At 46.2% G+C, this 22,431-nt stretch overlaps 1 protein-coding gene across 1 annotated transcript in view; it reads right to left on the bottom strand.

Moving 5' to 3' along the window:
* Positions 1 to 21,436, bottom strand: part of LOC106592863 (voltage-dependent T-type calcium channel subunit alpha-1H) — a 103,885-nt gene extending 82,449 nt beyond the window's left edge. The window contains exons 1-4 of the mRNA XM_045712369.1: positions 21,327 to 21,436; positions 5,722 to 5,794; positions 2,222 to 2,282; positions 1,007 to 1,104 (exon numbers count right to left, since the gene is read on the bottom strand). Coding sequence (XP_045568325.1) covers positions 1,007 to 1,104; positions 2,222 to 2,282; positions 5,722 to 5,794; positions 21,327 to 21,419 — 325 coding nt within the window. The 5' untranslated portion in view covers positions 21,420 to 21,436. The remainder of the gene's footprint in view (positions 1 to 1,006; positions 1,105 to 2,221; positions 2,283 to 5,721; positions 5,795 to 21,326) is intronic.
* Positions 21,437 to 22,431: the final 995 nt, after the last annotated feature.

Genomic DNA, 22,431 nt, shown 5'->3' with positions numbered 1-22,431 from the left:
ACAGACAGACAGACAGACAGACAGACAGACAGACAGACAGACAGACAGACAGACAGACAGACAGACAGACAGACAGACAGACAGAGAGACAGAGAGAGAGAGAGAGAGAGAGAGAGAGAGAGAGACAGGACAGAGAAAGGTTTTTTATTTGTATTTATTTAACCCTTATTTTTTACCAGGTAAATTGACTGAGAAAACATTTCTCATTTACAGCAACGACCTGCGGGGGAATAGTTACAGGGGAGAGAAAGGGGGGACGAATGAGCCAATTGTAAGCTGGGGATGATTAGGTGTCCGTGATGGTATGAGGGGCCAGATTGGGAATTTATCCAGGACACCGGGGGTTAACACCCCTTTCTCTCACCACAGAGAGCCAGGACACCAGGGTGTTAACACCCCTACTCTTACGATAAGGACCATGGGATCTTTTAATGACCACAGAGAGTCAGGACACCTGTTTTAAAAATACCATCAGAAAGACGGCAGCCTACACAGGGCAATGTCCCCAATCACTGCCCTGGGGCATTGGGATATTTAGACCAGAGGAAACAGTGCTTCCTACTGGCCCTTCAACTTCCAGCAGCATCTGGTCTCCCATCCAGGGACCGACCGACCAGGACCTTAGCTTCAGAAGCAAGACAGCAGTGGGGAGGGGGACAATTTTACCTAATACTAACTAAAACTACATACTGTGTACTCATCATAATAAATACTATTGAGTACATACTGTGTACTAATCATAATAAATACTATTGAGTACATACTGTGTACTCATCATACTACACTACGGACAGCCAGGCGGACAGACAGACAGCCAGACGGACAGACAGACAGACAGACAGACAGACAGACAGACAGACAGACAGACAGACAGACAGACAGACAGACAGACAGACAGACAGACAGACAGACAGACAGACAGACAGACAGACAGACAGACAGACAGACAGACAGACAGACGGACGGACAGACGGACGGACGGACGGACAGACAGAGAGGTGCTCACTGGGTACTCTGTTGATGGCTCGTAGTGGGCGGAGCACCCTGACAGTCCTGATAGCTGATAGGCTGACATTGTGTCCGTCTAGAGAATACTCCAACATCCTGTGGAGAGAGAAAGGAAAACTCAGATTAACCCTGACGTCTAAAACCCTGTCAATTAACCTCCACACACTAAGGGAAGGTTTCCCCAGACACAGATTAGGGCTAATCCTGAACAATTTCTTTTTAAATTCTGAAATAGCTTTTTATTCCAGGACTAGGTTCAATCTGAGTCTAGGAAACCCAAGCCTTTAAATTCAGGACTAGGTTTAATCTGCATCTGGGAAACCCACGACTTTTAGTCCAGGACTAGGTTTAATCTGTGTCTGAGAAACCCAAGCCTTTTAATCCAGGACTAGGTTTAATCTGCATCTGGGAAAACCGAGACTTTTAGTCCAGGACTAGGTTTAATCTGCGTCTGGGAAACTAAAGCCTTTTAGTCCAGGACTAGGTTTAATCTACGTCACTACAGACCCTGGTTCAGCGGCTTGAGGCGTCACTACAGACCCTGGTTCAGCGGCTAGAGGCGTCACTACAGACCCTGGTTCAGCGGCTGGAGGCGTCACTACAGACCCTGGTTCAGCGGCTGGGGGCATCACTACAGACCCTGGTTCAGCGGCTGGAGGCGTCACTACAGACCCTGGTTCAGCGGCTGGGGGCGTCACTACAGACCCTGGTTCAGCGGTCTGAGGCGTCACTACAGACCCTGGTTCAGCGGCTGGGGGCGTCACTACAGACCCTGGTTCAGCGGCTGGGGGCGTCACTACAGACCCTGGTTCAGCGGTCTGAGGCGTCACTACAGACCCTGGTTCAGCGGTCTGAGGCGTCACTACAGACCCTGGTTCAGCGGCTGGAGGCACTGCATCTCAGGGCTAGAGGCGTCACTACAGACCCTGGTTCAGCGGCTGGGGGCGTCACTACAGACCCTGGTTCGACCAGACATTTCACTGGCATTAAACATGAGGCCAACCTAACACACACACAGTCTGTATACTAAAAAGGTCTCATGTTTAATGCCAGCGTGACAACTGTCTGTCTGTGTGTGTGTGTGTGTGTGTGTGTGTGTGTGTGTGTGTGTGTGTGTGTGTGTGTGTGTGTGTGTGTGTGTGTGTGTGTGTGTGTGTGTGTGTGTGTGTGTGTGTGTGCGTGTGAGTGTGTGTGTGTGTGTGTGTGTTCTGACCCGACGATGACGATGAAGAAGTCCAGTCTGTTCCAGGTATCGCCAAGGTAACCCTTCTGACCTACAAAATTTATAATAAAAAATAAAAATAATTAGGAATAATAATATTACAGGTAGAAACATGTATTTAAATCATGTGAATAAAAACAATATGAATTAATTAGAGTTAAACATTAATTGAAAATTACGCTACAGTAAATTATTAAAAGTTTCCCTCCACAGTATTAGAATAGATAACATTTCATAATATATTAAATAATCCAACACTTACTAATACGCATAAAGTCTTTAAATCAGTGACATTCAACCAAATTAACTGTGGGGAAGCTCCAACCAATCAGCTACAACCAATCAGTTTAGTTTAGTTTAGCCTGATAGTATAAACAGGTGACTAGTGGTGTCTATTCAGCAGCCTGAGAACAGGGCGTGGCTCGGGGTGGCTGGAAGCGGGGAAACAGGGCGTGGCTCGGGGTGGCTGGAAGCGGGGAGAACAGGGCGTGGCTCGGGGTGGCTGGAAGCGGGGAGAACAGGGCGTGGCTCGGGGTGGCTGGAAGCGGGGAGAACAGGGCGTGGCTCGGGGTGGCTGGAAGCGGGGAGAACAGGGCGTGGCTCGGGGTGGCTGGAAGCGGGGAGAACAGGGCGTGGCTCGGGGTGGCTGGAAGCGGGGAGAACAGGGCGTGGCTCGGGGTGGCTGGAAGCGGGGAGAACAGGGCGTGGCTCGGGGTGGCTGGAAGCGGGGAGAACAGGGCGTGGTTCGGGGTGGCTGGTACCCCTGGGAGAACAGGGCGTGGCTCGGGGTCGCTGGGGTCCTTAAATGATCTTCCTGGACTTCCTGAGACACCTGGTGTTGTAGATGGGTGCACTGAGTTTATCATCTACGATACATTACATGGTCTATTCATGCAGGAACAAGAATGACAGGACATTTAGGCCTGTTCTACTATAGAAACGCCTCCTGTTCTACTATAGAAACGCCTCCTGTTCTACTATAGAAACGCCTCCTGTTCTACTATAGAAACGCCTCCTGTTCTACTATAGAAACACCTCCTGTTTTACTATAGAAACGCCTCCTGTTCTACTATAGAAACGCCTCCTGTTCTACTATAGAAACGCCTCCTGTTCTACTAAAGAAACGCCTCCTGTTCTACTATAGAAACGCCTCCTGTTCTACTATAGAAACGCCTCCTGTTCTACTATAGAAACGCCTCCTGTTCTACTATAGAAACGCCTCCTGTTCTACTATAGAAATGAGAGTCTTTAGAGCAGGTATATGAGAGGCTTTAGAGCAGGTATATGAGAGAGGCTTTAGAGCAGGTATATGAGAGAGGATTTAGAGCAGGTATGAGAGGCTTTAGAGCAGGTATGAGAGGCTTTAGAGCAGGTATGAGAGGCTTTAGAGCAGGTATGAGAGAGGATTTAGAGCAGGTATATGAGAGAGGCTTTAGAGCAGGTATATGAGAGAGGCTTTAGAGCAGGTATATGAGAGGCTTTAGAGCAGGTATGAGTGGCTTTAGAGCAGGTATATGAGAGAGGATTTAGAGCAGGAATATGAGAGAGGATTTAGAGCAGGAATATGAGAGAGGATTTAGAGCAGGTATATGAGAGAGGCTTTAGAGCAGGTATATGAGAGGCTTTAGAGCAGGTATATGAGAGAGGATTTAGAGCAGGTATATGAGAGGCTTTAGAGCAGGAATATGAGAGAGGATTTAGAGCAGGTATATGAGAGGCTTTAGAGCAGGTATATGAGAGGATTTAGAGCAGGTATATGAGAGAGGGTTTGGAGCAGGTATATGAGAGGCTTTAGAGCAGGTATATGAGAGAGGGTTTGGAGCAGGTATATGAGAGGCTTTAGAGCAGGTATATGAGAGAGGGTTTGGAGCAGGTATATGAGAGGCTTTAGAGCAGGTATATGAGAGGCTTTAGAGCAGGTATGAGTGGCTTTAGAGAAGGTATATGAGAGAGGATTTAGAGCAGGTATATGAGAGAGGCTTTAGAGCAGGTATGAGAGGCTTTAGAGCAGGTATGAGAGAGGATTTAGAGCAGGTATATGAGAGAGGCTTTAGAGCAGGTATATGAGAGGCTTTAGAGCAGGTATGTGAGAGGCTTTAGAGCAGGTATGAGTGGCTTTAGAGCAGGTATATGAGAGAGGATTTAGAGCAGGAATATGAGAGAGGATTTAGAGCAGGAATATGAGAGAGGATTTAGAGCAGGTATATGAGAGAGGCTTTAGAGCAGGTATATGAGAGGCTTTAGAGCAGGTATATGAGAGAGGATTTAGAGCAGGTATATGAGAGGCTTTAGAGCAGGAATATGAGAGAGGATTTAGAGCAGGTATATGAGAGGCTTTAGAACAGGTATATGAGAGGCTTTAGAGCAGGAATATGAGAGAGGATTTAGAGCAGGTATATGAGAGGCTTTAGAGCAGGAATATGAGAGAGGCTTTAGAGCAGGTATATGAGAGGCTTTAGAGCAGGTATGTGAGAGGCTTTAGAGCAGGTATATGAGAAGCTTTAGAGCAGGTATATGAGAGAGGATTTAGAGCAGGTATATGAGAGTCTTTAGAGCAGGAATATGAGAGAGGATTTAGAGCAGGTATATGAGAGGCTTTAGAGCAGGTATATGAGAGGCTTTAGAGCAGGTATATGAGAGGCTTTAGAGCAGGTATATGAGAGGCTTTAGAGCAGGTATATGAGAGGCTTTAGAGCAGGTATATGAGAGGCTTTAGAGCAGGTATATGAGAGAGGGTTTGGAGCAGGTATATGAGAGGCTTTAGAGCAGATATATGAGAGGCTTTAGAGCAGGTATGAGTGGCTTTAGAGCAGGTATATGAGAGAGGATTTAGAGCAGGTATATGAGAGAGGCTTTAGAGCAGGTATGAGAGGCTTTAGAGCAGGTATGAGAGAGGATTTAGAGCAGGTATATGAGAGAGGCTTTAGAGCAGGTATATGAGAGGCTTTAGAGCAGGTATATGAGAGGCTTTAGAGCAGGTATGAGTGGCTTTAGAGCAGGTATATGAGAGAGGATTTAGAGCAGGAATATGAGAGAGGATTTAGAGCAGGAATATGAGAGAGGATTTAGAACAGGTATATGAGAGGCTTTAGAGCAGGTATATGAGAGGCTTTAGAGCAGGTATATGAGAGGCTTTAGAGCAGGTATATGAGAGGCTTTAGAGCAGGTATATGAGAGGCTTTAGAACAGGTATATGAGAGTCTTTAGAGCAGGAATATGAGAGAGGATTTAGAGCAGGTATATGAGAGGCTTTAGAGCAGGTATATGAGAGGCTTTAGAGCAGGTATATGAGAGGCTTTAGAGCAGGTATATGAGAGGCTTTAGAGCAGGTATATGAGAGGCTTTAGAGCATGTATATGAGAGGCTTTAGAGCAGGTATATGAGAGGCTTTAGAGCAGGTATATGAGAGGCTTTAGAGCAGGTATATGAGAGAGGGTTTGGAGCAGGTATATGAGAGGCTTTAGAGCGGGTATTTTTTAAATATCACCTACCTAGAAGACCTAGAGCCACCATCTTCACCAGCATCTCCACCGCAAAGAACGCAAAGATACCGTCGTCCAGAGCCTGACACACACACACACACACACACACACACACACACACACACACACACACACACACACACACACACACACACACACACACACACACACAAACACACAAACACACAAAAAGAGAGATACACACACACTCACACACACACACAGAAAGAGAGAGACACACAGTCACATTAATGCACAGACAGACAGACAGACAGACAGACAGACAGACAGACAGACAGACAGACAGACAGACAGACAGACAGACAGACAGACAGACAGACAGACAGACAGACAGACAGACAGACAGTACTGTAATTGTTTATCTAATGTTATTCATATTCACAGTGATGTTTATAGCAGAAATGTTTTAACGCCAGAGGTTGTGCATTCTGGGATAATTATGTCTCTGACCTCTGAACCCTTTTGTCCCACCGCTGGGACTGGCACTGCTTTTTTCCCACAAAACCCAAAAATATTATTCTCATCCTACATCTCGTGATTCAAGTGGTAAAATCCTTCAACTGGTCAGTGGTTCTGTCCAACATCTAGAGGAGGTTAAACCCTTCAACTGGTCAGTGGTTCTGTCCAACATCTAGAGGAGGTTAAAACCCTTCAACTGGTCAGTGGTTCTGTCCAACATCTAGAGGAGGTGAAACCCTTCAACTGGTCAGTGGTTCTGTCCAACATCTAGAGGAGGTTAAAACCCTTCAACTGGTCAGTGGTTCTGTCCAACATCTAGAGGTTAAACCCTTCAACTGATCAGTGGTTCTGTCCAACATCTAGAGGAGGTTAAAACCCTTCAACTGGTCAGTGGTTCTGTCCAACATCTAGAGGAGGTTAAACCCTTCAACTGGTCAGTGGTTCTGTCCAACATCTAGAGGAGGTTAAAACCCTTCAACTGGTCAGTGGTTCTGTCCAACATCTAGAGGTTAAACCCTTCAACTGGTCAGTGGTTCTGTCCAACATCTAGAGGTTAAACCCTTCAACTGGTCAGTGGTTCTGTCCAACATCTAGAGGAGGTTAAACCCTTCAACTGGTCAGTGGTTCTGTCCAACATCTAGAGGAGGTTAAAACCCTTCAACTGGTCAGTGGTTCTGTCCAACATCTAGAGGAGGTTAAACCCTTCAACTGGTCAGTGGTTCTGTCCAACATCTAGAGGTTAAACCCTTCAACTGGTCAGTGGTTCTGTCCAACATCTAGAGGAGGTTAAACCCTTCAACTGGTCAGTGGTTCTGTCCAACATCTAGAGGAGGTTAAACCCTTCAACTGGTCAGTGGTTCTGTCCAACATCTAGAGGAGGTTAAACCCTTCAACTGGTCAGTGGTTCTGTCCAACATCTAGAGGAGGTTAAACCCTTCAACTGGTCAGTGGTTCTGTCCAACATCTAGAGGAGGTTAAACCCTTCAACTGGTCAGTGGTTCTGTCCAACATCTAGAGGAGGTTAAACCCTTCAACTGGTCAGTGGTTCTGTCCAACATCTAGAGGAGGTTAAAACCCTTCAACTGGTCAGTGGTTCTGTCCAACATCTAGAGGAGGTTAAACCCTTCAACTGGTCAGTGGTTCTGTCCAACATCTAGAGGAGGTTAAAACCCTTCAACTGGTCAGTGGTTCTGTCCAACATCTAGAGGAGGTTAAACCCTTCAACTGGTCAGTGGTTCTGTCCAACATCTAGAGGAGGTTAAAACCCTTCAACTGGTCAGTGGTTCTGTCCAACATCTAGAGGTTAAACCCTTCAACTGGTCAGTGGTTCTGTCCAACATCTAGAGGAGGTTAAACCCTTCAACTGGTCAGTGGTTCTGTCCAACATCTAGAGGAGGTTAAACCCTTCAACTGGTCAGTGGTTCTGTCCAACATCTAGAGGAGGTTAAACCCTTCAACTGGTCAGTGGTTCTGTCCAACATCTAGAGGAGGTTAAACCCTTCAACTGGTCAGTGGTTCTTTCCAACATCTAGAGGAGGTTAAACCCTTCAACTGGTCAGTGGTTCTGTCCAACATCTAGAGGAGGTTAAACCCTTCAACTGGTCAGTGGTTCTGTCCAACATCTAGAGGAGGTTAAACCCTTCAACTGGTCAGTGGTTCTGTCCAACATCTAGAGGTTAAACCCTTCAACTGGTCAGTGGTTCTGTCCAACATCTAGAGGAGGTTAAACCCTTCAACTGGTCAGTGGTTCTGTCCAACATCTAGAGAGGTTAAACCCTTCAACTGGTCAGTGGTTCTGTCCAACATCTAGAGGAGGTTAAACCCTTCAACTGGTCAGTGGTTCTGTCCAACATCTAGAGGAGGTTAAACCCTTCAACTGGTCAGTGGTTCTGTCCAACATCTAGAGGAGGTTAAACCCTTCAACTGGTCAGTGGTTCTGTCCAACATCTAGAGGAGGTTAAACCCTTCAACTGGTCAGTGGTTCTGTCCAACATCTAGAGGAGGTTAAACCCTTCAACTGGTCAGTGGTTCTGTCCAACATCTAGAGGAGGTTAAACCCTTCAAATGGTCAGTGGTTCTGTCCAACATCTAGAGGTTAAACCCTTCAAATGGTCAGTGGTTCTGTCCAACATCTAGAGGTTAAACCCTTCAACTGGTCAGTGGTTCTGTCCAACATCTAGAGGTTAAACCCTTCAACTGGTCAGTGGTTCTGTCCAACATCTAGAGGTTAAACCCTTCAACTGGTCAGTGGTTCTGTCCAACATCTAGAGGAGGTTAAACCCTTCAACTGGTCAGTGGTTCTGTCCAACATCTAGAGGAGGTTAAACCCTTCAACTGGTCAGTGGTTCTGTCCAACATCTAGAGGAGGTTAAACCCTTCAACTGGTCAGTGGTTCTGTCCAAGATCTAGAGGAGGTTAAACCCTTCAACTGGTCAGTGGATCTGTCCAACATCTAGAGGAGGTTAAACCCTTCAACTGGTCAGTGGTTCTGTCCAACATCTAGAGGAGGTTAAACCCTTCAACTGGTCAGTGGTTCTGTCCAACATCTAGACGAGGTTAAACCCTTCAACTGGTCAGTGGTTCTGTCCAACATCTAGAGGAGGTTAAACCCTTCAACTGGTCAGTGGTTCTGTCCAACATCTAGAGGAGGTTAAACCCTTCAACTGGTCAGTGGTTCTGTCCAACATCTAGAGGAGGTTAAACCCTTCAACTGGTCAGTGGTTCTGTCCAACATCTAGAGGAGGTTAAACCCTTCAACTGGTCAGTGGTTCTGTCCAACATCTAGAGGAGGTTAAACCCTTCAACTGGTCAGTGGTTCTGTCCAACATCTAGAGGAGGTTAAACCCTTCAACTGGTCAGTGGTTCTGTCCAACATCTAGAGGAGGTTAAACCCTTCAACTGGTCAGTGGTTCTGTCCAACATCTAGAGGAGGTTAAACCCTTCAACTGGTCAGTGGTTCTGTCCAACATCTAGAGGAGGTTAAACCCTTCAACTGGTCAGTGGTTCTGTCCAACATCTAGAGGAGGTTAAACCCTTCAACTGGTCAGTGGTTCTGTCCAACATCTAGAGGAGGTTAAACCCTTCAACTGGTCAGTGGTTCTGTCCAACATCTAGAGGAGGTTAAACCCTTCAACTGGTCAGTGGTTCTGTCCAACATCTAGAGGAGGTTAAACCCTTCAACTGGTCAGTGGTTCTGTCCAACATCTAGAGGAGGTTAAACCCTTCAACTGGTCAGTGGTTCTGTCCAACATCTAGAGGAGGTTAAACCCTTCAACTGGTCAGTGGTTCTGTCCAACATCTAGAGGAGGTTAAAACCCTTCAACTGGTCAGTGGTTCTGTCCAACATCTAGAGGAGGTTAAACCCTTCAACTGGTCAGTGGTTCTGTCCAACATCTAGAGGAGGTTAAACCCTTCAACTGGTCAGTGGTTCTGTCCAACATCTAGAGGAGGTTAAACCCTTCAACTGGTCAGTGGTTCTGTCCAACATCTAGAGGAGGTTAAACCCTTCAACTGGTCAGTGGTTCTGTCCAACATCTAGTGGTAAAACCCTTCAACTGGTCAGTGGTTCTGTCCAACATCTAGAGGAGGTTAAACCCTTCAACTGGTCAGTGGTTCTGTCCAACATCTAGAGGTAAAACCCTTCAACTGGTCAGTGGTTCTGTCCAACATCTAGAGGAGGTTAAACACTTCAACTGGTCAGTGGTTCTGTCCAACATCTAGAGGAGGTAAAACCCTTCAACTGGTCAGTGGTTCTGTCCAACATCTAGAGGAGGTTAAAACCCTTCAACTGGTCAGTGGTTCTGTCCAACATCTAGAGGAGGTTAAACCCTTCAACTGGTCAGTGGTTCTGTCCAACATCTAGAGGAGGTTAAACCCTTCAACTGGTCAGTGGTTCTGTCCAACATCTAGAGGAGGTAAAACCCTTCAACTGGTCAGTGGTTCTGTCCAACATCTAGAGGAGGTTAAACCCTTCAACTGGTCAGTGGTTCTGTCCAACATCTAGAGGTAAAACCCTTCAACTGGTCAGTGGTTCTGTCCAACATCTAGAGGTTAAAACCCTTCAACTGGTCAGTGGTTCTGTCCAACATCTAGAGGAGGTTAAACCCTTCAACTGGTCAGTGGTGCTGTCCAACATCTAGAGGAGGTTAAACCCTTCAACTGGTCAGTGGTTCTGTCCAACATCTAGAGGAGGTTAAACCCTTCAACTGGTCAGTGGTTCTGTCCAACATCTAGAGGAGGTTAAACCCTTCAACTGGTCAGTGGTTCTGTCCAACATCTAGAGGAGGTTAAACCCTTCAACTGGTCAGTGGTTCTGTCCAACATCTAGAGGAGGTTAAACCCTTCAACTGGTCAGTGGTTCTGTCCAACATCTAGAGGAGGTTAAACCCTTCAACTGGTCAGTGGTTCTGTCCAACATCTAGAGGAGGTTAAACCCTTCAACTGGTCAGTGGTTCTGTCCAACATCTAGAGGAGGTTAAACCCTTCAACTGGTCAGTGGTTCTGTCCAACATCTAGAGAGGTTAAACCCTTCAACTGGTCAGTGGTTCTGTCCAACATCTAGAGGAGGTTAAACCCTTCAACTGGTCAGTGGTTCTGTCCAACATCTAGAGGAGGTTAAACCCTTCAACTGGTCAGTGGTTCTGTCCAACATCTAGAGGAGGTTAAACCCTTCAACTGGTCAGTGGTTCTGTCCAACATCTAGAGGAGGTTAAACCCTTCAACTGGTCAGTGGTTCTGTCCAACATCTAGAGGAGGTTAAACCCTTCAACTGGTCAGTGGTTCTGTCCAACATCTAGGAGGTTAAACCCTTCAAATGGTCAGTGGTTCTGTCCAACATCTAGAGGAGGTTAAACCCTTCAACTGGTCAGTGGTTCTGTCCAACATCTAGAGGAGGTTAAACCCTTCAACTGGTCAGTGGTTCTGTCCAACATCTAGAGGAGGTTAAACCCTTCAACTGGTCAGTGGTTCTGTCCAACATCTAGAGGAGGTTAAACCCTTCAACTGGTCAGTGGTTCTGTCCAACATCTAGAGGAGGTTAAACCCTTCAACTGGTCAGTGGTTCTGTCCAACATCTAGAGGAGGTTAAACCCTTCAACTGGTCAGTGGTTCTGTCCAACATCTAGAGGAGGTTAAACCCTTCAACTGGTCAGTGGTTCTGTCCAACATCTAGAGGAGGTTAAACCCTTCAACTGGTAAGTGGTTCTGTCCAACATCTAGAGGATAAACCCTTCAAATGGTCAGTGGTTCTGTCCAACATCTAGAGGTTAAACCCTTCAACTGGTCAGTGGTTCTGTCCAACATCTAGAGGAGGTTAAACCCTTCAACTGGTCAGTGGTTCTGTCCAACATCTAGAGGAGGTTAAACCCTTCAACTGGTCAGTGGTTCTGTCCAACATCTAGAGGTTAAACCCTTCAACTGGTCAGTGGTTCTGTCCAACATCTAGAGGAGGTTAAACCCTTCAACTGGTCAGTGGTTCTGTCCAACATCTAGAGGAGGTTAAACCCTTCAACTGGTCAGTGGTTCTGTCCAACATCTAGAGGAGGTTAAACCCTTCAACTGGTCAGTGGTTCTGTCCAACATCTAGAGGAGGTTAAACCCTTCAACTGGTCAGTGGTTCTGTCCAACATCTAGAGGAGGTTAAACCCTTCAACTGGTCAGTGGTTCTGTCCAACATCTAGAGGAGGTTAAACCCTTCAAATGGTCAGTGGTTCTGTCCAACATCTAGAGGTTAAACCCTTCAAATGGTCAGTGGTTCTGTCCAACATCTAGAGGAGGTTAAACCCTTCAACTGGTCAGTGGTTCTGTCCAACATCTAGAGGAGGTTAAACCCTTCAACTGGTCAGTGGTTCTGTCCAACATCTAGAGGTTAAACCCTTCAACTGGTCAGTGGTTCTGTCCAACATCTAGAGGAGGTTAAACCCTTCAACTGGTCAGTGGTTCTGTCCAACATCTAGAGGAGGTTAAACCCTTCAACTGGTCAGTTGTTCTGTCCAACATCTAGAGGAGGTTAAACCCTTCAACTGGTCAGTGGTTCTGTCCAAGATCTAGAGGAGGTTAAACCCTTCAACTGGTCAGTGGTTCTGTCCAACATCTAGAGGAGGTTAAACCCTTCAACTGGTCAGTGGTTCTGTCCAACATCTAGAGGATAAACCCTTCAAATGGTCAGTGGTTCTGTCCAACATCTAGAGGTTAAACCCTTCAACTGGTCAGTGGTTCTGTCCAACATCTAGAGGAGGTTAAACCCTTCAACTGGTCAGTGGTTCTGTCCAACATCTAGAGGAGGTTAAACCCTTCAACTGGTCAGTGGTTCTGTCCAACATCTAGAGGAGGTTAAACCCTTCAACTGGTCAGTGGTTCTGTCCAACATCTAGAGGAGGTTAAACCCTTCAACTGGTCAGTGGTTCTGTCCAACATCTAGAGGAGGTTAAACCCTTCAACTGGTCAGTGGTTCTGTCCAACATCTAGAGGAGGTTAAACCCTTCAACTGGTCAGTGGTTCTGTCCAACATCTAGAGGAGGTTAAACCCTTCAACTGGTCAGTGGTTCTGTCCAACATCTAGAGGAGGTTAAACCCTTCAACTGGTCAGTGGTTCTGTCCAACATCTAGAGGAGGTTAAACCCTTCAACTGGTCAGTGGTTCTGTCCAACATCTAGAGGAGGTTAAACCCTTCAACTGGTCAGTGGTTCTGTCCAACATCTAGAGGAGGTTAAACCCTTCAACTGGTCAGTGGTTCTGTCCAACATCTAGAGGAGGTTAAACCCTTCAACTGGTCAGTGGTTCTGTCCAACATCTAGAGGAGGTTAAACCCTTCAACTGGTCAGTGGTTCTGTCCAACATCTAGAGGAGGTTAAACCCTTCAACTGGTCAGTGGTTCTGTCCAACATCTAGAGGAGGTTAAACCCTTCAACTGGTCAGTGGTTCTGTCCAACATCTAGAGGAGGTTAAACCCTTCAACTGGTCAGTGGTTCTGTCCAACATCTAGAGGAGGTTAAACCCTTCAACTGGTCAGTGGTTCTGTCCAACATCTAGAGGAGGTTAAACCCTTCAACTGGTCAGTGGTTCTGTCCAACATCTAGAGGAGGTTAAACCCTTCAACTGGTCAGTGGTTCTGTCCAACATCTAGAGGAGGTTAAACCCTTCAACTGGTCAGTGGTTCTGTCCAAGATCTAGAGGAGGTTAAACCCTTCAACTGGTCAGTGGTTCTGTCCAACATCTAGAGGAGGTTAAACCCTTCAACTGGTCAGTGGTTCTGTCCAACATCTAGAGGAGGTTAAACCCTTCAACTGGTCAGTGGTTCTGTCCAACATCTAGAGGAGGTTAAACCCTTCAACTGGTCAGTGGTTCTGTCCAACATCTAGAGGAGGTTAAACCCTTCAACTGGTCAGTGGTTCTGTCCAACATCTAGAGGAGGTTAAACCCTTCAACTGGTCAGTGGTTCTGTCCAACATCTAGAGGAGGTTAAACCCTTCAACTGGTCAGTGGTTCTGTCCAACATCTAGAGGAGGTTAAACCCTTCAACTGGTCAGTGGTTCTGTCCAACATCTAGAGGAGGTTAAACCCTTCAACTGGTCAGTGGTTCTGTCCAACATCTAGAGGAGGTTAAACCCTTCAACTGGTCAGTGGTTCTGTCCAACATCTAGAGGAGGTTAAACCCTTCAACTGGTCAGTGGTTCTGTCCAACATCTAGAGGAGGTTAAACCCTTCAACTGGTCAGTGGTTCTGTCCAACATCTAGAGGAGGTTAAACCCTTCAACTGGTCAGTGGTTCTGTCCAACATCTAGAGGAGGTTAAACCCTTCAACTGGTCAGTGGTTCTGTCCAACATCTAGAGGAGGTTAAACCCTTCAAATGGTCAGTGGTTCTGTCCAACATCTAGAGGAGGTTAAACCCTTCAACTGGTCAGTGGTTCTGTCCAACATCTAGAGGAGGTTAAACCCTTCAACTGGTCAGTGGTTCTGTCCAACATCTAGAGGAGGTTAAACCCTTCAACTGGTCAGTGGTTCTGTCCAACATCTAGAGGAGGTTAAACCCTTCAACTGGTCAGTGGTTCTGTCCAACATCTAGAGGAGGTTAAACCCTTCAACTGGTCAGTGGTTCTGTCCAACATCTAGAGGAGGTTAAACCCTTCAACTGGTCAGTGGTTCTGTCCAACATCTAGAGGAGGTTAAACCCTTCAACTGGTCAGTGGTTCTGTCCAACATCTAGAGGAGGTTAAACCCTTCAACTGGTCAGTGGTTCTGTCCAACATCTAGAGGAGGTTAAACCCTTCAACTGGTCAGTGGTTCTGTCCAACATCTAGAGGAGGTTAAACCCTTCAACTGGTCAGTGGTTCTGTCCAACATCTAGAGGAGGTTAAACCCTTCAACTGGTCAGTGGTTCTGTCCAACATCTAGAGGAGGTTAAACCCTTCAACTGGTCAGTGGTTCTGTCCAACATCTAGAGGAGGTTAAACCCTTCAACTGGTCAGTGGTTCTGTCCAACATCTAGAGGAGGTTAAACCCTTCAACTGGTCAGTGGTTCTGTCCAACATCTAGAGGAGGTTAAACCCTTCAACTGGTCAGTGGTTCTGTCCAACATCTAGAGGAGGTTAAACCCTTCAACTGGTCAGTGGTTCTGTCCAACATCTAGAGGAGGTTAAACCCTTCAACTGGTCAGTGGTTCTGTCCAACATCTAGAGGAGGTTAAACCCTTCAACTGGTCAGTGGTTCTGTCCAACATCTAGAGGAGGTTAAACCCTTCAACTGGTCAGTGGTTCTGTCCAACATCTAGAGGAGGTTAAACCCTTCAACTGGTCAGTGGTTCTGTCCAACATCTAGAGGAGGTTAAACCCTTCAACTGGTCAGTGGTTCTGTCCAACATCTAGAGGAGGTAAAACCCTTCAACTGGTCAGTGGTTCTGTCCAACATCTAGAGGAGGTTAAACCCTTCAACTGGTCAGTGGTTCTGTCCAACATCTAGAGGAGGTTAAACCCTTCAACTGGTCAGTGGTTCTGTCCAACATCTAGAGGAGGTTAAACCCTTCAACTGGTCAGTGGTTCTGTCCAACATCTAGAGGAGGTTAAACCCTTCAACTGGTCAGTGGTTCTGTCCAACATCTAGAGGAGGTTAAACCCTTCAACTGGTCAGTGGTTCTGTCCAACATCTAGAGGAGGTTAAACCCTTCAACTGGTCAGTGGTTCTGTCCAACATCTAGAGGAGGTTAAACCCTTCAACTGGTCAGTGGTTCTGTCCAACATCTAGAGGAGGTTAAAACCCTTCAACTGGTCAGTGGTTCTGTCCAACATCTAGAGGAGGTTAAAACCCTTCAACTGGTCAGTGGTTCTGTCCAACATCTAGAGGAGGTTAAACCCTTCAACTGGTCAGTGGTTCTGTCCAACATCTAGAGGAGGTTAAACCCTTCAACTGGTCAGTGGTTCTGTCCAACATCTAGAGGAGGTTAAACCCTTCAACTGGTCAGTGGTTCTGTCCAACATCTAGAGGAGGTTAAACCCTTCAACTGGTCAGTGGTTCTGTCCAACATCTAGAGGAGGTTAAACCCTTCAACTGGTCAGTGGTTCTGTCCAACATCTAGAGGAGGTTAAACCCTTCAACTGGTCAGTGGTTCTGTCCAACATCTAGAGGAGGTTAAACCCTTCAACTGGTCAGTGGTTCTGTCCAACATCTAGAGGAGGTTAAACCCTTCAACTGGTCAGTGGTTCTGTCCAACATCTAGAGGAGGTTAAACCCTTCAACTGGTCAGTGGTTCTGTCCAACATCTAGAGGAGGTTAAACCCTTCAACTGGTCAGTGGTTCTGTCCAACATCTAGAGGAGGTTAAACCCTTCAACTGGTCAGTGGTTCTGTCCAACATCTAGAGGAGGTTAAAACCCTTCAACTGGTCAGTGGTTCTGTCCAACATCTAGAGGAGGTTAAACCCTTCAACTGGTCAGTGGTTCTGTCCAACATCTAGAGGAGGTTAAACCCTTCAACTGGTCAGTGGTTCTGTCCAACATCTAGAGGAGGTTAAACCCTTCAACTGGTCAGTGGTTCTGTCCAACATCTAGAGGAGGTTAAACCCTTCAACTGGTCAGTGGTTCTGTCCAACATCTAGAGGAGGTTAAACCCTTCAACTGGTCAGTGGTTCTGTCCAACATCTAGAGGAGGTTAAAACCCTTCAACTGGTCAGTGGTTCTGTCCAACATCTAGAGGAGGTTAAACCCTTCAACTGGTCAGTGGTTCTGTCCAACATCTAGAGGAGGTTAAACCCTTCAACTGGTCAGTGGTTCTGTCCAACATCTAGAGGAGGTTAAAACCCTTCAACTGGTCAGTGGTTCTGTCCAACATCTAGAGGAGGTTAAACCCTTCAACTGGTCAGTGGTTCTGTCCAACATCTAGAGGAGGTTAAACCCTTCAACTGGTCAGTGGTTCTGTCCAACATCTAGAGGAGGTTAAACCCTTCAACTGGTCAGTGGTTCTGTCCAACATCTAGAGGAGGTTAAACCCTTCAACTGGTCAGTGGTTCTGTCCAACATCTAGAGGAGGTAAAACCCTTCAACTGGTCAGTGGTTCTGTCCAACATCTAGAGGAGGTTAAACCCTTCAACTGGTCAGTGGTTCTGTCCAACATCTAGAGGAGGTAAAACCCTTCAACTGGTCAGTGGTTCTGTCCAACATCTAGAGGAGGTTAAACCCTTCAACTGGTCAGTGGTTCTGTCCAACATCTAGAGGAGGTTAAACCCTTCAACTGGTCAGTGGTTCTGTCCAACATCTAGAGGAGGTTAAAACCCTTCAACTGGTCAGTGGTTCTGTCCAACATCTAGAGGAGGTTAAACCCTTCAACTGGTCAGTGGTTCTGTCCAACATCTAGAGGAGGTTAAACCCTTCAACTGGTCAGTGGTTCTGTCCAACATCTAGAGGAGGTTAAACCCTTCAACTGGTCAGTGGTTCTGTCCAACATCTAGAGGAGGTAAAACCCTTCAACTGGTCAGTGGTTCTGTCCAACATCTAGAGGAGGTTAAACCCTTCAACTGGTCAGTGGTTCTGTCCAACATCTAGAGGAGGTTAAACCCTTCAACTGGTCAGTGGTTCTGTCCAACATCTAGAGGAGGTTAAACCCTTCAACTGGTCAGTGGTTCTGTCCAACATCTAGAGGAGGTTAAACCCTTCAACTGGTCAGTGGTTCTGTCCAACATCTAGAGGTTAAAACCCTTCAACTGGTCAGTGGTTCTGTCCAACATCTAGAGGAGGTTAAACCCTTCAACTGGTCAGTGGTTCTGTCCAACATCTAGAGGAGGTTAAACCCTTCAACTGGTCAGTGGTTCTGTCCAACATCTAGAGGAGGTTAAACCCTTCAACTGGTCAGTGGTTCTGTCCAACATCTAGAGGAGGTTAAAACCCTTCAACTGGTCAGTGGTTCTGTCCAACATCTAGAGGAGGTTAAACCCTTCAACTGGTCAGTGGTTCTGTCCAACATCTAGAGGAGGTTAAACCCTTCAACTGGTCAGTGGTTCTGTCCAACATCTAGAGGAGGTTAAAACCCTTCAACTGGTCAGTGGTTCTGTCCAACATCTAGAGGAGGTTAAACCCTTCAACTGGTCAGTGGTTCTGTCCAACATCTAGAGGAGGTTAAACCCTTCAACTGGTCAGTGGTTCTGTCCAACATCTAGAGGTTAAACCCTTCAACTGGTCAGTGGTTCTGTCCAACATCTAGAGGAGGTTAAACCCTTCAACTGGTCAGTGGTTCTGTCCAACATCTAGAGGAGGTAAAACCCTTCAACTGGTCAGTGGTTCTGTCCAACATCTAGAGGAGGTTAAACCCTTCAACTGGTCAGTGGTTCTGTCCAACATCTAGAGGAGGTAAAACCCTTCAACTGGTCAGTGGATCTGTCCAACATCTAGAGGAGGTAATACCCTTCAACTGCTCAGTGGTTCTGTCCAACATCTAGAGGAGGTTACACCCTTCAACTGGTCAGTGGTTCTGTCCAACATCTAGAGGAGGTTAAAACCCTTCAACTGGTCAGTGGTTCTGTCCAACATCTAGAGGAGGTTAAACCCTTCAACTGGTCAGTGGTTCTGTCCAACATCTAGAGGTTAAACCCTTCAACTGGTCAGTGGTTCTGTCCAACATCTAGAGGAGGTAAAACCCTTCAACTGGTCAGTGGTTCTGTCCAACATCTAGAGGAGGTTAAACCCTTCAACTGGTCAGTGGTTCTGTCCAACATCTAGAGGAGGTTAAACCCTTCAACTGGTCAGTGGTTCTGTCCAACATCTAGAGGTAAAACCCTTCAACTGGTCAGTGGATCTGTCCAACATCTAGAGGAGGTTAAACCCTTCAACTGGTCAGTGGTTCTGTCCAACATCTAGAGGAGGTAAAACCCTTCAACTGGTCAGTGGTTCTGTCCAACATCTAGAGGAGGTTAAAACCCTTCAACTGGTCAGTGGTTCTGTCCAACATCTAGAGGAGGTTAAACCCTTCAACTGGTCAGTGGTTCTGTCCAACATCTAGAGGTTAAACCCTTCAACTGGTCAGTGGTTCTGTCCAACATCTAGTGGTAAAACCCTTCAACTGGTCAGTGGTTCTGTCCAACATCTAGAGGTTAAACCCTTCAACTGGTCAGTGGTTCTGTCCAACATCTAGAGGAGGTTAAACCCTTCAACTGGTCAGTGGTTCTGTCCAACATCTAGAGGTTAAACCCTTCAACTGGTCAGTGGTTCTGTCCAACATCTAGAGGAGGTTAAACCCTTCAACTGGTCAGTGATTCTGTCCAACATCTAGAGGTTAAAACCCTTCAACTGGTCAGTGGTTCTGTCCAACATCTAGAGGAGGTTAAACCCTTCAACTGGTCAGTGGTGCTGTCCAACATCTAGAGGAGGTTAAACCCTTCAACTGGTCAGTGGTTCTGTCCAACATCTAGAGGAGGTTAAACCCTTCAACTGGTAAGTGGTTCTGTCCAACATCTAGAGGAGGTTAAACCCTTCAACTGGTCAGTGGTTCTGTCCAACATCTAGAGGAGGTTAAACCCTTCAACTGGTCAGTGGTTCTGTCCAACATCTAGAGGAGGTTAAACCCTTCAACTGGTCAGTGGTTCTGTCCAACATCTAGAGGAGGTTAAACCCTTCAACTGGTCAGTGGTTCTGTCCAACATCTAGAGGAGGTTAAACCCTTCAACTGGTCAGTGGTTCTGTCCAACATCTAGAGGAGGTTAAACCCTTCAACTGGTCAGTGGTTCTGTCCAACATCTAGAGGAGGTTAAACCCTTCAACTGGTCAGTGGTTCTGTCCAACATCTAGAGGAGGTTAAACCCTTCAACTGGTCAGTGGTTCTGTCCAACATCTAGAGGAGGTTAAACCCTTCAACTGGTCAGTGGTTCTGTCCAACATCTAGAGGAGGTTAAACCCTTCAACTGGTCAGTGGTTCTGTCCAACATCTAGAGGAGGTTAAACCCTTCAAATGGTCAGTGGTTCTGTCCAACATCTAGAGGAGGTTAAACCCTTCAACTGGTCAGTGGTTCTGTCCAACATCTAGAGGTTAAACCCTTCAACTGGTCAGTGGTTCTGTCCAACATCTAGAGGAGGTTAAACCCTTCAACTGATCAGTGGTTCTGTCCAACATCTAGAGGAGGTTAAACCCTTCAACTGGTCAGTGGTTCTGTCCAACATCTAGAGGAGGTTAAAACCCTTCAACTGGTCAGTGGTTCTGTCCAACATCTAGAGGAGGTTAAAACCCTTCAACTGGTCAGTGGTTCTGTCCAACATCTAGAGGTTAAACCCTTCAACTGGTCAGTGGTTCTGTCCAACATCTAGAGGAGGTTAAAACCCTTCAACTGGTCAGTGGTTCTGTCCAACATCTAGAGGAGGTAAAACCCTTCAACTGGTCAGTGGTTCTGTCCAACATCTAGAGGAGGTTAAAACCCTTCAACTGGTCAGTGGTTCTGTCCAACATCTAGAGGTTAAACCCTTCAACTGGTCAGTGGTTCTGTCCAAAATCTAGAGGTTAAACCCTTCAACTGGTCAGTGGTTCTGTCCAACATCTAGTGGTAAAACCCTTCAACTGGTCAGTGGTTCTGTCCAACATCTAGAGGAGGTTAAACCCTTCAACTGGTCAGTGGTTCTGTCCAACATCTAGAGGAGGTTAAAACCCTTCAACTGGTCAGTGGTTCTGTCCAACATCTAGAGGAGGTTAAACCCTTCAACTGGTCAGTGGTTCTGTCCAACATCTAGAGGTTAAACCCTTCAACTGGTCAGTGGTTCTGTCCAACATCTAGAGGTAAAACCCTTCAACTGGTCAGTGGTTCTGTCCAACATCTAGAGGTTAAACCCTTCAACTGGTCAGTGGTTCTGTCCAACATCTAGAGGAGGTTAAACCCTTCAACTGGTCAGTGGTGCTGTCCAACATCTAGAGGAGGTTAAAACCCTTCAAATGATCAGTGGTTCTGTCCAACATCTAGAGGAGGTTAAACCCTTCAACTGATCAGTGGTTCTGTCCAACATCTAGAGGAGGTAAAACCCTTCAACTGGTCAGTGGTTCTGTCCAACATCTAGAGGAGGTTAAAACGTTACATAACGTCCTTCCGCCTCCTTCGTTTATTCATATCTAACGTCCTTCTGTAGTCATTTTGTACCAAATATGAAACTTTTTACTACTTTATTGCACTAAGTGAATTTGTCCAAAAACTTCTGACATCTTCAGATGGACCTAGTAGATATCAAAGGTGCTTTTTCATTTACTAAACGGTAAAAGAGATGTGAAAAGAAATAAACTCAAATGAAACGTGACAAGCCTGTACTGTTGTCTCATACGAAACCCTTGATTCTCTTTAACTAAAAAAAAATGCTGAGAGACCATTTTTACATATAAACGTTAACCTTCACTGTCCAAATAAATAAATAAATAAATAAGGGATTATTGTACGTAAGGAGCAAAGTCAACGTTCCTGTAGGAAGAAGCAGCGAGAGACACACACACATTAATGCACAGATGAAGACAAACAGACAGACAGACAGACAGACAGACAGACAGACAGACAGACAGACAGACAGACAGACAGACAGACAGACAGACAGACAGACAGACAGACAGACAGACAGACAGACAGTGAGAGAGTACTGTAATTGTTTATCTAATGTTAATATTGTACGTAAGGAGTAAAGTGAACGGACCTGTAGGAAGAAGCAGCGCTTGTTGAGACAGTGAACGTCGTCACATGGCTGGAACATTCCCAACGTCACGCAGTTCAGAAGAATCGCCAGCATAGAGACTCGCTCAAACCACGTGGAGACAGGAGTTAAGGACACATATATAGTGGAATATATAGCCAGCATAGAGACAGGAGGACACATATATAGTGGAATATATAGCCAGCATAGAGACAGGAGTTAGGAACCATAGAGAGGAAATTAAAAAAAGAAAGAAAAAGGACACATATAGAGTGGAATATATAGCCAGCATAGAGACAGGAGGACACATATAGAGTGGAATATATAGCCAGCATAGAGACAGGAAGACACATATAGAGTGGACAATAGCATAGAGACAATAGAGTTACCCCAGCCAGGGTAACTCAGTAATCTGTTGTCTCAGCCAGGGTAACTCAGTAATCTGTTGTCTCAGCTGGGGTAACTCAGTAATCTGTTGTCTCCCAGCCAGGGTAACTCAGTAATCTGTTGTCTCAGCTGGGGTAACTCAGTAATCTGTTGTCTACCAGCCGGGGTAACTCAGTAATCTGTTGTCTCTCAGCTGGGGTAACTCAGTAATCTGTTGTCTCCCAGCCGGGGTAACTCAGTAATCTGTTGTCTCCCAGCCGGGGTAACTCAGTAATCTGTTGTCTCTCAGCCGGGGTAACTCAGTAATCTGTTGTCTCAGCCGGGGTAACTCAGTAATCTGTTGTCTCCCAGCCGGGGTAACTCAGTAATCTGTTGTCTCTCAGCCGGGGTAACTCAGTAATCTGTTGTCTCAACTGGGGTAACTCAGTAATCTGTTGTCTCAACTGGGGTAACTCAGTAATCTGTCGCCTCGGACTCAAATTAAAATATTTTTCTGAAAGACAGAGACTAGAACAGTACATCTTACTGCTACACACACACACACGGACATCACACAGACAGAACACACACACACACACACACACACACACACACAGTCTCAGGGGCCTCCAGCTGTAATAACTGAGTTCTCTCCCCTGATGCAGAGGTCATTTATGGAAGAACAAAGGAACCAGGAAGAAGGAGGGAAGGAGGGAGGAGATGAGAGGAGAAGGATGGAAGG

The sequence above is a fragment of the Salmo salar genome, chromosome ssa02 (genome assembly GCF_905237065.1).
Source record: "Salmo salar chromosome ssa02, Ssal_v3.1, whole genome shotgun sequence".
Taxonomy (NCBI): Eukaryota; Metazoa; Chordata; class Actinopteri; order Salmoniformes; family Salmonidae; genus Salmo; species Salmo salar.
This window is presented reverse-complemented; position numbering and strand designations above follow the sequence as displayed.